This window comes from Castor canadensis, chromosome 6 (assembly GCF_047511655.1).
Source record: "Castor canadensis chromosome 6, mCasCan1.hap1v2, whole genome shotgun sequence".
NCBI lineage: Eukaryota > Metazoa > Chordata > Mammalia > Rodentia > Castoridae > Castor > Castor canadensis.
Window position 1 is genome coordinate 3,417,119 of NC_133391.1, and position 14,955 is coordinate 3,432,073.

The 14,955-nt window shown below is 44.9% G+C and overlaps 1 protein-coding gene across 8 annotated transcripts; it reads left to right on the forward strand.

Moving 5' to 3' along the window:
* Nucleotides 1–1,662: 1,662 nt before the first annotated feature.
* Zdhhc4 (zDHHC palmitoyltransferase 4) lies at nt 1,663–14,097 on the forward strand. Of its 8 annotated transcripts, none has more exons than XM_074075497.1 (8): nt 1,663–1,747; nt 2,335–2,496; nt 3,221–3,345; nt 4,257–4,330; nt 4,712–4,890; nt 6,217–6,342; nt 7,568–7,812; nt 13,737–14,097. In XM_074075497.1, exons 3-8 carry the CDS (start codon nt 3,229–3,231, stop codon nt 14,025–14,027), a joined length of 1,032 nt encoding a protein of 343 aa, XP_073931598.1. In that variant the 5' UTR covers nt 1,663–1,747; nt 2,335–2,496; nt 3,221–3,228; the 3' UTR covers nt 14,028–14,097. The 8 variants fall into 8 exon arrangements, with proteins under 8 accessions (XP_073931598.1, XP_020017708.1, XP_073931600.1 ...); XM_020162119.2 differs by having other exon boundaries at nt 2,335–2,492; XM_020162121.2 differs by having other exon boundaries at nt 1,669–1,747; nt 2,335–2,425.
* The last annotated feature ends 858 nt before the right edge of the window (nt 14,098–14,955 follow it).

Here is a 14,955-nt window from a genome sequence, read left to right on the forward strand (position 1 = left end):
GAAGATGGCTGAGGATAAGCTGAGTGCTTACTCTGCCTCTTCCCATGGTGCATCCTGAGCTGTGTAATAAATTTCCTTCCTCTGCCTTCACCAGGCCTCTTTATTTTGCATTTAGAGGTGGGTGGCCGGACTTGGTATATGAAGCCTCAGGAGTTTGGGTTTTGGGTCCAAAACTCTGGTTTCAGTAGGAGTGGTATGAAAAGATCACCAAAACACATTGCTGGGTGAAACAAAAAGAAATGTGGAGAAGCATTACAAGACAATACCATTTCTGTAAACAATAAATTATATTCACACAGTGCACATATACATACACACATCTATGTATCAGGGTGAACTCCATACTTCAGTCATTTCTTCTGTTTATTCTTGTTCCCAGTGCTTAGAACAGCACACAGGAACTCAATATATATTTGGTAAATGAATCATATATATAAATGCATAGGATTTTGGGGATACATACTACATAAGAGTAATTCTGTTAAGGGACTGAGATTTGGGAAGGGTGGACAGGGAAGATTTTTTGTTTTGATTTTGGATAGTTTGACTTTTTTTTACAGGAAGATTTTGTTTTGATTTTTGATAGGTTGGTTCTTCCACAGGGAGAACATCTTATATTATTTGCATATATTTTTAAACATTACAAAAAGGTAATCCAGCACAAAACGCAATAGGTAATCAAACCTAGATTTAAAGTTAAGTCTGAATCAGAGAAAAAGGAAGAGGGATAAAAATAAAGCTCTGTATGAGGGGAAAAAAAGGGCAATTCAAAGAATTTAACCACCAGCCTGGCATCAGCTAGTAGGATGGAGTCTGGCTGGAGACCCTGCTGAAATCCTGCCTACCCTGGACCAATCTTCCCTGGTCCTTCACATCTTCAGAGACTCTATTTCCCAAGTTCACCAAGGTCTTGGATACCATGTATCCAGGAGGTTTCCAGCTCCATACGTTGTTTGTTTTCAAAATTAAAAAGAATCACGAAGCTGGGTTAGATAGCAAGCAGGGAATGAGAAGGTCTTTGAGGCTCATATTTGGAGATCAGACATTTCCCCTCAAAGGGAGGACAAGCCAGGCTCAGATTTTCAGATATCAAGAACAAAACGTCCTCAGCGGATGGGGGCGTCCAGCCCAAAGAACTCCCCACAGAGGCCTTGTCAATGCTATGTTTGGAAGCAGCTCTTCTTACCCCAAGTCTGGCTAGCATCAAAACGGCCTTCCCTTTCATCTCCAAGGTTTATGGTCAAGCACTGGTCACTACCCCCTGAGAGGATGCTCAGAGCGGTACACAGAGACCGCAGGAGCAAGGACACGCGTGCTGCGGCCTCTGACTGCGATGGGTACACAATGTGCCTTCTGCGACGGAAGATGCTGGAACCATGAGGACGGACCCCAACCAAGTGCAGGCTGCCTGGGGCCCAGCTGAGCTTCAGCACGACTACAACTGAACCCAACCCGCCGTGGTGTTTCCAGCCTGTAATCCCAGCACTCGGGAGGCTGAGGCAGGAAAATCACGAGTTCGAGCTCAGCTTGGGGTGCACAGCGAGGCGCCACCCCCCACCACGCACCCTCCCCCACCCGCAATCCCACCTCCCAGCTGCACTGTAAAAGACTCGGCCGCCAATATCTACTTCCGCCGGAAGTGGGACTCGGCAGCGGCGCGTCCGTGGCGTCACGGATCCGCCGGAAGTCCCGGAGCGGGCCTGGGAGGTGCCAGCTCTGTGCAGCCGGCGGTTATTTGAGTTTGTGGGTAAGGCAGCCTCCGCGGGACTTTCTGATACCCCAGCTGGTCCGGGTCTGTCTCTGTCACTATCTGAATCTCAGTTGTTTGTGTGTGGCTTCAGTGCCCCCTCCGCTTGGAGTCAGTCGTCCCCTGTCCCCTCTCCTGGGCTCCGGACCCCAAAGTCCTTTCCTGGCCTCCTATAGATCCGCCTCTGCACCTCCTGTGACCCCTTCAAGCCTTTTGCACCCCGTTCCCTATGTCCCCGGTCAGGCCCGGATAGAGAATAACCTGGGGAGGTATTCTGTCTGGTTTCCAGTGTGGACGCTCCAGGGATAAGGTTGGGGGCAGCGATAGGATAGGGAGAGCTAGATCCAAAGCTGTTTGTGTTTATTCAGAAGTCTTGTAACTCGTTGATGCTGCGGGGATCCAAGATTCCCTACTTACCGGCCGGGGATGTAGCTCAGTGGTAGAGCGCTATGCCTCGCATGCGCAAGGGCCTGGGTTCGACCCCCAGCACTGCAAGTAAACAACATTCCCCCTACTTCTAAAGCCTTTTTACCACTATGCCTTCTTACTCCGTCTGACTGTGAGTGTTGAACTGATCTGTCTTGCAGCCAGATCCAGCCTCCTGGAGGAACCATGTGTCCTGCAGTTTTGGGTATGCTCGGCGCATACCAATCCCCGAGAGGAGGTGCTATCTGAATTGTACGTAGATGCTGGGAAGAAGAGGAGCGTTAGAGCTGCCTGCTGAAAAAGTATACAAGAGAAAGATGTAGGTGGGGGAACCTCTGGTCACCTCGTGAGAATTGCTGCTTTTTGTTTCTTACCAGGAAAGATCATCTGGTTTGATAATCTCAGTTGGAATTCTGGCCCAATATCTTATCTGTTAAGGTCCAAATTAACCATTTCTGTTTTTGGTGTTGGCGGTACTGGGGTTTGAACTTGGGCCTTGTGCTTGCTAGGCAAGACCTCTATGTCCTGAGTCACAAGTCCCACCCCTGTTTCTGGTTTCTTAACACAAACCTGTGCATTGACTCTGGTTTCCCTGGGTGAACTCTTTCAGTGTCACCACTGGCCTTGACAGAGGCTTCATAGGACAGAAGGCTGGATCCTGGATGCAGGATTGCCTCTAGGAGATGCTTGTTCTGACAACATCCGCAGATTCTTTTGGGGACTTTATGTAGGACTATCTGTGGGAATGTTTAAGGAAGTAAAAGATTTGTTGCTATGGAGAGGAAGACAGGTGCATTTTCTTCCTCACTATATCTTGGAACTTGCAGGCAGGAGATACCCCAAAGGCGTATCACAGAGTTTGGCTTGAAGGACATAGTTCAGGACCATCTTGGAGGTCCCACTGAAGGTAGTAGGACTCTGTGACATATGCTTGAGGGTCAATCGGTTCTAGTTTGGAAGCCAATGAAGGAGTTGATGTCTGAGAATCTGTGTTAGGAAATAAATCTCTCAATACCAGCAAATCATACTCCTTCTGTTCCCTTGCAGCCCCCAGGATGGACTTCTTGTTTCTCTTCTTCTTCTACCTGGTTTTTGTACTGATTAGTGTTGCTACAATCTGCATCTGCTCGAAAACCCATTATTTAAGAGGCCTTATCCAAGGAGGAGCACAGGTAACAATGATCCTTGGATACATCTGAAGTTTGTTGACTGCACTAGTCTAAAAGACTCATTTGTTTCCCAACTGAACAAGAAAGACAGGTTACTTGTTTGTTTATTTTAAGATGGAGTCTCACTGTGTTACCCAGGCTAGCCTCAAACCCTTGGTCCTTGTGCCTCATGGCTGGGATTGCAGGCGTAAGCCACTGTACCTGGCTAAGAGATGACATGTAAATTCATTGGTTCATTTAGACTTTTATTTGTGGTAGTTATGAAAGTCCATCTCTTACTCTTTTCTCTCTTCTCTCTCTCTATTTTTGTTACTACAGAAAGTAGTTTTGTGAAGATGCTTTGAGATAAGATAGCGTTCTCAAGATTGGCCCTTTAACTCTGAATGTGATGTCTATAATTGGGTATGGATGTAAGGATTGTCTGTCTGGAGGGGCTTGGTGGAACTGGGGGACGTAGGAGCAGAAACCTGAGCATTGGACTTCCCTCTCTCCTTCAGGGGTCAAAGGGCAAAATTGGGACAAGCAGCCCATGAGAAAAGGTGCACTTAAGAGGGACTTGGGATAATGCTAAGTGATCTAAGGGTGAACCTTGCACATGGGGTCAAAACCAAGGCAGGGGAAGGAGCAGCTTTCACATCAATCAGCATTCCCTGAGCTTCTGCTTACCTCCTTTTTCTCTGAAGACCTTGGCAGGGGCCTTTTTTGGGGTTAGGGAAGATGTGGGACAGTTGGCCTCAAAGGAAGGCAGATAGAAGGGAATCCTGCTCTTTCTTTATTCTCTTAGATCTCTGTCCCTGCTCATATGGGACATAGAACTTAGACTCACCAACATTGCCAGCTCTTTGTGGAGAAGCTAGTTTGTTTGGGAGTGAGGGGAATGGGAAATGAAATTGAACATTTTTCTTTTATTTCAGATATGTTCCCGTGTAATTCCAGAATGCCTTCAGAGAGCCATGCAAAGATTGCTTCATTACCTCTTCCATACACGGTATTTACAGTTCAGAGTTGAGATATGATCTTCTTTTCTGTCTTCATTATTAATTGTTGCTGCTTGGTAGCTTCAGGAAGTTCCTTGTGGTTTCCAGCATGGTAAGGGGAGGATGCTGGAAGGATTGGGAGTCCTGGGTTCAAAACTCTAGTCACAGATAATCTTCCATTTGTCTTTGGGGTTTTGAAATGTCTGTTCTTAAATAGACACAATTAAAGAGTGAGAAAGTATTTAGATGTATTTCTGTAAGACACATGTGAAATGTTTCACTGGTTTCTTAATTCTTAATGGAAGTGGCAGCCCTTGGTTATGTTCCTTAGTTTTGTATGATTTCTTCGTGGAGCAGTCCTGTGAATAAGCCATGTCTACTCTTCCTTTCAGCAACCACACCTTCGTCGTTCTCCACCTGGTCTTGCAAGGGATGGTTTATACTGAATACACCTGTGAAATATTTGGCTACTGTCAAGACTTGGAGTTTTCTTTGTATTACCTTCTTCTGCCCTATCTCTTGCTGATGGCCAACCTGGTTTTCTTCACCCTAACTTGTTTTACCAATCCTGGTAAGTGGAGGCTGTTGGCACAGACTGGTGACGGCTCAGCTGCCTTACTGATAGTGCTGCAAATAAGTAGTGGACCCCTAAGAAGACTGCAGAGGATTCCGTGTGTCATGTTTGCTTTACCTTTTCATTTTGAATGTTTTCTAGTTTTACTTTAGTTTTTAGTTTTTGACCCATGGTTATTTAAAGCTGTTTACATTTTCCCAGTATGTTTATTTTAAAATATTTATTTAGAGACAGGTTCTTGCTATGTGTCCCAGGCTGGCCTTGAACTCTCAGTCTTCCTGCCTGTACTTCCAAGTGCTAGGATTACAGGTGTATACCACATTGTCAGGCTCCAATATATATGTTTTTAGTTTATCTTTTTGATGCTCTTACTTAATTACGTACATGTAGAACTGTGGTCAGTGTGAGAGTATGACACTGGTGCTACTCAGGGCCTGCACTTGCTAGACGGGGCCTCTACCACTTGAGCTACACCTAGACCTCTTTGACTTTAGTTATTTTTCAGGTCGGGTCTTGTGTTTTTGCCTGGGGCTGGCCTTAGACCTTGGCCCTCCTATCTATGGCCTCCCATGTAGGGGTCACTGGGTGAACCATCATGCCTCGCTAATTGAATGAGATGGGGTTCTTGCTAAGTTTTTTCCCCAGGTTCTCCTTGAACTGGCACCCTCTTAATCTCTGTCTCCTGTGTGTCTGGAGTTACAGCTGGAGCCAACGTAGTACAAGTTTTTGGGACTTGCATTATGCTTGGGTGTGTGGTCAGTTTTTATAAATGAGCCACGTGTGTCTGAAAAGAGTTTGTATTTTCTAGTTTGGCATAGAGAACTAAAGGCCAATGCATCAAGTTCATTGCCTGTGTTCAAATCATTTTATCTATATGAATTCTTTTTGTTAATTATGTTATGCTTTTCTTTTTATTCTTTATTTCTTTATTTTTAAAAGTGCTTTTTAAAAACAAGTTGCATACTTTTAAACATTAATTTAAATAACTTCACTAAAATGTAGGATCTGAAGATTCTGGTTAAAACTGCTTCCAATTATTTCACTTTTACTAGTCTCTGTTCTTGTTTTGGTGGGACTGAGGTTTGAACTCAGCACTTCACTTTTGCAAAGCAGGCATTCTGCCTCTTGAGCCACACTTCTAGTCCATTTTGTTCTGGTTATTTTGGAGATGGGATCTCGTAAACTATTTTCCTGGGTTGGCCTCAAAATGTGAACCGCCTGATCTCAGCCTCCCGAGTAGCCAGGATTACAGGCATGAGCCACCAGTGCCTGGCACTTTTACTGTTCTCTTGGCACATTCAAGATGCCCTTCCCTTTTTTCAGGTACCATCACAAAAGCAAATGAGTTACAGTTTCTCGAAGTTTATGAATTTGATGAAGTGATGTTTCCGAGGAATGTGAGGTGCACTACTTGTGATTTAAGGAAGCCGGCTCGCTCCAAGCATTGCAGTAAGTGAGGCTCTTGTGGCTCCAGTGGCCTCTCTGCAGTGCACACATGGGCTGGGCTGGAAGGGGATATTTGTGCGTCTAAAAGCAGAGCCATTGCTCCCCAGACATGGGGTGGCTGCCATGTTAGTGGCCAGATGGATAACTGAGGATAAGCGAGTGTGTGTTTTTATGTAGGGGCTGATCTGCAGCCGTGGCCTAGATCCTTCCTTTGCCGTGTGACAGGGCATGTTGCCCGAGACATGGATGCTGAGTTTGCAGAGTTCAGTCCTGGCAAAGCCTGGTCTTGTGCCAAGATTCTAGACTAGGACCATCTAACAAAGATATATTATGTGAGTCACATGTGTATGTAGAACTTACTAGTAGCCACATCACAAAAGGAACAATTACTTAGTCATAATTATCTACTTTATTTAAACCAGCATACCTAAAGTATCTTTTCTTTCCCTGCAGTGCTGGGGTTGAACCCAGGGCCGTGCACATGCTGGGCAAGTGCTCTACCACTGAGCTTGGACTCCCAGCCCTAAAATAGCACTTCAGCATGTTATTGATATAGAAATACTCAGGAGATAGTTTATAGTCCCCTTTTAATCTGGAGTGTATTTTACATTTACAACACATCTCAATTCAGATACTCATTGGAAATAGTTGCTCTATATTTTGATTCATAGAAATCACACTGGGAAGAGTAGACTCACATACCCAAACCAAATCTAGGCATTCTTTAAAGTTTTCCAGTAACTGAATTCAGCACCTAAATGTTTCCCTTCACTGTGCATGTCTCCATTGAATCACAGTCATCTTCATCAGAAGAGTTGGCTGCAATTATCTGCAGTGAGGAAGCTTGTGAACACTCATGTCTCCTTAGTCTTACTCAGGTTGAATTCAGAGGAGCAGTGCATAAATTGAAACACAACTGTAAACTGGTCAATGTTCTCATTTTTCTTGTGGCCATATTTCAGTGCTCAATACACATGAACTACTGTATTGGACACTGCAGTTCTAAAAGTTTGGTGACAGCAGCTGCCACACACACACATGTACACACATAGATACATACCACACGCGCACACACACATACATACACACAAACATACAAACACATTCATACACATGCACACTCACACAGGCACACGTGTGCACATGCACACACACACTCTGCCTATGTCAGTTTGTAAAAATCTCAGTAGCTGTGCATGCTGTCAATGTCTTGCTCCTTTCTCCGCAGGTGTGTGTAACTGGTGTGTGCACCGTTTTGACCACCACTGTGTTTGGGTGAACAACTGCATTGGGGTGTGGAATACCAGGTACTTCCTCATCTACCTCTTGACTTTGACTGCCTCAGCTGCTACCATGGCCATCGTGAGCACTGCGTTCCTGGTCCGCCTGGTGATGGTATCGGATCTGTACCAGGAAACTTACATTGATGACTTTGGACACTTCCAGGCCATGGACACGGTTTTTCTTATTCAGGTAATTATGCAGTGGGTTGTAGGTTTCAGAATTGGAAAAAAGATTTATTTTCCCAGTAAAAATAGGAGGCCTTTCCTTTTTTATTTTTTTCTTTTTTAATTGGTAGAGAAATTCCCATGCCCTAAAATCTACCCTTTTAACATGTACAATTCAGTGCTTTTAGAGTGGTGCACCCATCACCAGGATCTCACTTCAGAACATTTCATTACCCCAAAAACAAACACTCCCTGTTCCTTCTTCCCCTAGGCCTTGGCAATGGTTTATCTATTTTCTGTCTTTATGAATTTGCCTTAACTGGACATTTCCTATAAGTGTGACCTTTTTGACTGGCTTCTTTCTTGTTGCATAAGTTTCTTAGGTTTCATCCATATCATAGCATGAGTCTGTACTTACCATGGTGTGGCTGTACCATACTGTTACTTATTCATAAATTGATGAACACTTGAGTGTTTAGACATTTTGAGTTTTTTGTTTTATGAGACAGCGTCTCACTATGTGCTCAGGTTGGTTTGGTTTCTAACTTGAGATCCTCCATATGTTAAAGGGTTGCAACTTTATTCTTTACTATATGGATGTCCTGTTGTCTCAGCTCCATTTATTAAATGTATGATTTTTTTCGCACTTATTCTGGCACTTAATTTGTCAAAATTAATCTACCAAGCCAGCTGTGGCATGTGCCCGTGATCTCAGTGACTTGGGAGGCTAAGGCAGGAAGATTGAGAGTTTGAGGCCAGCCTGGACTCACAAAAAAGCAGAAAACCAAACAAAACAAAAATCAAACAACAAAATTAATTTGTCATAATATAAGGGTTAAAGCCATTCTGTTAAAAAACTCATTTGATTTCTGAAAGATTTCTACTTTATTTGTGGGAAATAGCATATAAGCAGTCTTTTTGTAAAAATCAAAAGTTTTAATTTTTGGAATTTTGAGACAAGGTCTTGCTACATAACCCAGGCTGACCTGGCATTTGCTATGTAACCCAGGCTGGGGCCTTTTAACTCATGGTTCTCCTCCTGTCTTCACCTTCTGAGTGCTGTGATTACAGGGGTGGGCTGCCATGTCTCATGTCTCCCTGAATATATATATATATTTTTTTTTTCTTTTTTTTTTGGTGGGGGGTAGTAGTACTGTAGTACTGGGGTTTGAACTCAGGGCCTCATGCTTGCTAGGCATACGCTCTACCACTTGAGCTACACCCCTAACTTTTCTTGCTTCAGTTATTTTTTTAATAGGCTATTAGGTTTTTTGCCCATGCTGGCCTAGGCTGCAGTTCTCCTGTTTATACCTCATACACCACCATGCTCAGCTTATTGGCTAAGATGGAGTCTCACTAACTTTTTGCTGGGGCTGCCTCAAATGGCAATCCTAATCTCAGCCTCCCCGTCTCCCACATAACTGGGATGACAGGCATAAGCCACCATTTCTTTTGTCTCAAAGAAAATAATATGCCACAAACCAGTCGTGTGTGTTCCAGAAGCGCAAGATTGGTTTAGTATTAGGAAATTGATTAATATGAACCATATTATTACGCTATTAAATATAAGGAACAATAACACGGTTATTTCTTTAGATGTTGAAGAAAACCTTTCATAAAATTTAACACTCATTTGTGACAAACAAATACAAAAAGGACGGATTGAAAGATACTGAGGAGGGATGGTGAAATGGCTCAAGTGGGAGAGCACCTGCCTTGTAAGCGTGAGGCCCTGAATTCAAATCCCAGTACTGCAAAAAAAAAAAAAAAAAGGAAAGCTATTGAGAGTTATCTTTCTTTCTTTCTTTTTTTTTTTTTTTTTTTTTGTGGTACTAGGGCTTGAACTCAGAGCCTATACCTTGAGCCACTCCACCAACCTTTTTTTTGGGATGGGTTTTTTCGAGATAGGGTCTCACAAACTATTTGCCCAGGCTGGTTTCAAACCACGATCCTCCTGATCTCTGCCTCCTGAGTAGCTAGGATTACAGGCGTGAGTCACTGGTGCCTGGTGAGGGCTATTTTCTTTCTTATTTTTTGAGATAAAGTCTCACTATGCAGCCCAGGCCAACCTCAAACTCAAGATCCTCCTGCCTCAGCCTCCCAAGTGCTGGAATTATAGGTGTGCTCCACCATGCCTGGCTGAGGGCCATGGTCTCAACATTATAAACACACACACACACCATTTAGTCCTAAAACCAGTATTTTTTTAGACTCTTATTTGTAAATAATTCTAGAATTAGAGAAACATACTTGCAGGAAGTCTATGCATTCCTAACCTCCTCCCATGCCACATCTTGTACAAGCACAGTACAGTGCTGAAACCTAGAAAGTGGTGTTGGCACAACCCACAACCCAGCTTTTGCTGGTTTTACATTCATGTGCCTGCAGGTGTAGCTCCATGTGGTCTTGCCCGTGAACAGTCACACATAACTACCGTGCCACCAAGATGCTCAGCTGTGCTGTCACCAGACTCTAGCTTTCCTTTCTTAGCAAAACCCACTTCTTCCCTCCCTGTCCCTAACACCTGGCCACCGCTAGTCTGTTTCCCATGTCTCTTATTTCACAAATGTTTCATAAATAAGAATCCCATGGGATTTTTCCACTCAGCATAGTTCCCTTAAATTGTGTATCAGTAGCTCGTCCTTCTCTTTCCCATGCAGTGTTCCATGGTTTGAATGCTGAGCCATCTAACCCTTTGAAGGACATTTGGGTAGTGTACAGTTTAGGGCTACTACAAAGTTGCTATGCACATTTGTTTAAAAGTTCCATCATAAAAATGAGTCTTGAGTATAAGTTTGGGTCATAGGATAAGTCTACTTTAGGCTCTGAAAAGGAAGGACTCCCAGATTATTTTCCAAAGTGGTTGTATCATTTTACATTCCCTCCTGCAGTACGCAAGTGACCCAGCTTCTCTGCATCATTGCCAGCATGTAATGTTATCACTGTTTTTCATTCTAGTCATTCTGAAAGGTGTGCAGTGATACCTCTGGGCCAGGTGTCGTGGTACACACCTGTAATCCCAGCACTTGAGGCTGAGGTAGGAGGATCATGAGTTCCAGGCCAGCCTGGGCTACATAGTATCATAATTCATTGTTTGCACCTTGAATGGCTTTCATTATTTTTTCTCCAAGTTCTGAACACCCAGAAGTTTTAAAAAAATGAAAGTGACTATCCATATGCCTTTACCTAGATTACATATGCATCTTTTATGGCTGTCTACATTCTAGATAATTCTCACCTAAGAGAAGTAATAACTTCATATTTTGCCTTGACCATATTCCAAATGTATCTTGTTGTTGCTGAGACATGGTCTCACAGTATAGGTCAGGCCATCCTCTTATCTCAGCCTCCCCATGGCTGGGATTATAGGCATACACCATCACGCCCAGCTCTCTTTTCTTTTCTGGTGCTGCAGATGGAGCCCAGGGCCTTGTGCTTGCTAGGAAAGTGCTCTACCACTGAGTTATATATAACTGCACAAATATATATACATAGATTTTTTTCTTGGTGTGCTAGGGGTTAAACTCAGTGCCTTGTGCAAGCACCCTACCTCTTGAGCCACACTGCCAGCCTTTTCTCTTTGGTTGTGTTTTAGGTTGAGTCTCGCTTTATGTCCAGGCTGGCCTAGACTGCAGTCCTCCTGTGTGTGCCTCACTGTGGGACAGGAAATGGCACTGCACCCAGCCATTGGTTGTGGCAGGGTCTTGAAAACTTTTTTGCCCAGGCTGGCCTTGAACCACGATTCTCCTGACCTCCACCGCCTGAGTAGCTAGGATCATAGGCTGAGCAGCTGCACCCAGTCCAAAGATATCTTTCATAGCCTACGTCCCTGAGCCAGAATCCACCATGTAGGTGTGCCCTGCATGTGACTCTTAGGCTTTTTGGTCTCTTAGTGTGAAACAGTGCCCCTGCCTTTTCCACAGTGCTGACCTGGTGTACTCTGGTTGTCTTGTGCAATGCCCCAGGTTCTACAGTTCCCATTTCCACATCATGTCATCATTCTCATCTTTCCCCACACCTTTATATCGATGCAAACTGCCAATGAGGTGTAGAGGGTGATTCAGTACAAGGTGAGGATTTCTGACCACCACATTTCTCGGTAGCGATGCGTTTCACACTGCCTACTTCAGGGGAGCATATATCAGTGATGCCATGTTGACTGATGGCGTAGCTCTGTGTGTGCACAAGGGTATCTTCCCCTTTGCACTGGGTAATCTGTAGACATGGGTTTGGTTTTGTATTTAGGATACTTTCTTTAGGGGAGGTTCCAAAAGCTGCAAATCCTGGTCAAAGACTATGAACAGCCCCAAGACTTCAATGTTAGCTTGTGTTGTGAAACTGCTCTTTAGCGCTGTGCTTAGGGCGGTGCATCAGGGCCAGAGATGCTGCCCGTGGCTGGGGAAGCTCTTCTGGCCTGGTGGAAAAATACAGTGGTTCACACCTGTAATCCCAAGCACTCAGGATGCTGAGGCAGGTGAAGCCGGAGGGTCTCGAGTTCCAGGCCAGCCTGGCCTGCCTAGTGAGACCCTGTCTCAAGAAAATGAAACAGAACAAAAAAAGAAAGGAGGAAGGTGGGAGGGAGGGAGGGAGGGAGGGAGGGAGGGAGGGAGGAAGGAAGAAAGGAAGGAAGGAAACTTTTTTTAAAATCACATTTTTTTGATTCCTGTCCTTGTTTGTCATTTCTATAGCTTTTTGTGAATTATGTCCTTTACCTATTTATATCAGAACAGCTTTTGATTTGAGTTATATAACAATGATAATTAAACCTTTGTTATTTTCTATATGTGTATCTTTTGGACACCAGGTGTGAGTTTTTTGGTATTAAAAAAATCTGAGCCATCCTTCCTTGTCAGATTTGTCTGTCCGTGCTTTGTTTTGTTGGTTTATTGGTACTGGGATGTGGACTCAGCCTCACACTTGCTAGACAGGCGCTCTCCCAAAGTCATGCCCCCAGTCGTTTTTGCTTTAGTTTATTTTTCAGGTAGGGCCTTAAGCTTTTGCCCATTTTGCCTGGGGCCAGCCTCAGACCAGGATCCTGCTACCTCTGCCTCCCAGGTAATAGGATTACAGGCACGTGACACCATGCCAACCCTGACTTGAATTTTAATGGCTCCTTGTTAATCTCTCTTGTGACTGTCCCTGAGTCACAACAGGACATTTAACCTGGGTTTTTTGGGGAAGAGAATGTTAAGAGTCTATTACAGCTGGACTTGGTGGCTCACACCTGCAATCCTAGCAACACAAGAGGCGAAGATCAGGAGGATTGCAGTTTCAGGTTACCAGGCAAAAAAACCAGAGATCCCATCTCAGCCAATGAAAAGCTGGCCCAGGTGGCACACACATGTCGCCCCCACTCAGGGAAAGTGTAAATAGGGGAAAGTGCAAATAGAAGGCTCTCTGTCCAGGCTGGCTTGAACCTAAACAGACCTTATTTGAAAAATAATGAAAGCAAAAAATGCAGGGGGCATGGCTCAAGTGTTTGAACACCTGCCTGGCAAGCACAAGGCCCTGAGTTCAAATCCCAGTACTGCCAACAGTAAAAATAATAGAAAAACAACAAAAGAAATTCATGCCACAGTGAATCTCCCTGTGTGTGTATTTTTTCGCTGGGATTACTTAAGGGAGACATTGGTTTCTCTTGTTCATCTGGATTTTATTTCAGTGGATGGACTAAGGTCTACATGTATTTGTTTATCTTGTAAATAGCTACCTGGCATAATGCATTCCCTGAGTAGCCTTTCCCTCCGTGTGAACTCTCCATTTGTCACACAGTAAGCTGTTGCCCACACTGGGATTCTTCCTGGGCTGTTGTCATTGCTGACTATGGACTTGTGTCCAGCAGGTCAGGTTGGGATGAAGGCAGTGAGCCAGGCAGCAAGTGTGGTGTGTGGACAAGAGCCTGTGGATGTCAGTCTACTTCCTAATGCACTGCTTGTTCTTTGTCCCCAGTACCTGTTCCTGAGCTTTCCACGGATCGTCTTCTTGCTGGGCTTTGTCATGGTGCTCAGCTTCCTCCTGGGGGGCTACCTGTGCTTTGTTCTGTACCTGGCTGTCACCAACCAGACCACAAATGAATGGTATAGAGGGGACTGGGCCTGGTGCCAGCACTGCCCCATGGTGGCCGGGCCCCCATCAGGGGAGCCCAAGATCTACCAGAATATTCATTCCCATGGGCTTTGGAGCAACCTTGGAGAGATCTTTCTACCTGCTGTTGCCTGTTATGACAGAAAGAAGAAATAAGAATGGAGACTGTTAATGCCATTTAAATATAGTATACATCTATGTATGCAGGAGAATGCATATTTCCTAAGCATTGTTTTGGTTTCTGCTGTGTGTATAAAAGAACTTTCAGTGAGGAAGGGAGGGACAGGAGACTAGGGTTATGTGGGTGCCTGGCCTTTGCCAGGTACTATGACAGATACCTCTCCTGGAACTGATCACCCTGGGGTCCTGGTGTCAGGGGTCAAGAGATGACTTGTGTGAGGTGCTGGGTGAGAAGGAGACCTTCGTGTCTCACTGCACTCTGAGTACTTGCACAGGAGGGCCTTACAGCCATGTCTCCTGAGAGGCAAAAGGGTTTCAGTGACAACATCTTGGGATTGTGCTAGCTGCACCTTCTTTTATGCCCTTCCCTGTCTGTCTACCCCCCCACCAGATTTTCACTGTCTTAACCGTGTTTTTACCAGGCCAGGCCTTTTCTTCAAGGCACATTCTATGTTTTGTAGCTTCCTGCCTTGCCCTCCAGTGGCCTCTGCTGGCCATAGTCAAATCTTTTCTGCCCTGTTTAAAAAAAAAAAACCGAAAGGGAAACTGCCAGCTAATTGAGTGCAGAGAGATGAATGCGGAGAAGAGGTCGTATCAAGTACTGAGGGGTTTTAGGGTGGGAAGGTTCTCAAGAGCAGGAAGCAGGTTGGCTGGACCTTTGTAGGCTACTAAAATTACCATGGCCCTCCCAGGCCAGATCAAGGAGCAGCAGCCAGAGAGCCCAGGGCTCTGGAGAGGACTTGGAAATAGGGGCCCTGAAGATAGGAGGTGGGGACCGGGGACGGGGCGGGGGTAGGGGGCCAGGACCACGCGTCAGCTCTTCTAGCAGCCAGGGGTTCACAGCAAGTGCAACCTTTCAGACGAACGGCTGGGACGGGGACCAAGCCACACCCTGCACCACCGC

Coding starts and splice junctions, on each gene's coding strand:
- Zdhhc4 (XM_074075497.1), top strand. CDS start 3,229: ATGGACTTCTTGTTTCTCTTCTTCTTCTACCTGGTTTTTGTACTGATT. Junction 3,346..4,256: donor TTATCCAAGGAGGAGCACAG/GTAACAATGATC, acceptor CTTTTATTTCAG/ATATGTTCCCGTGTAATTCC. Junction 6,343..7,567: donor GGCTCGCTCCAAGCATTGCA/GTAAGTGAGGCT, acceptor CTTTCTCCGCAG/GTGTGTGTAACTGGTGTGTG.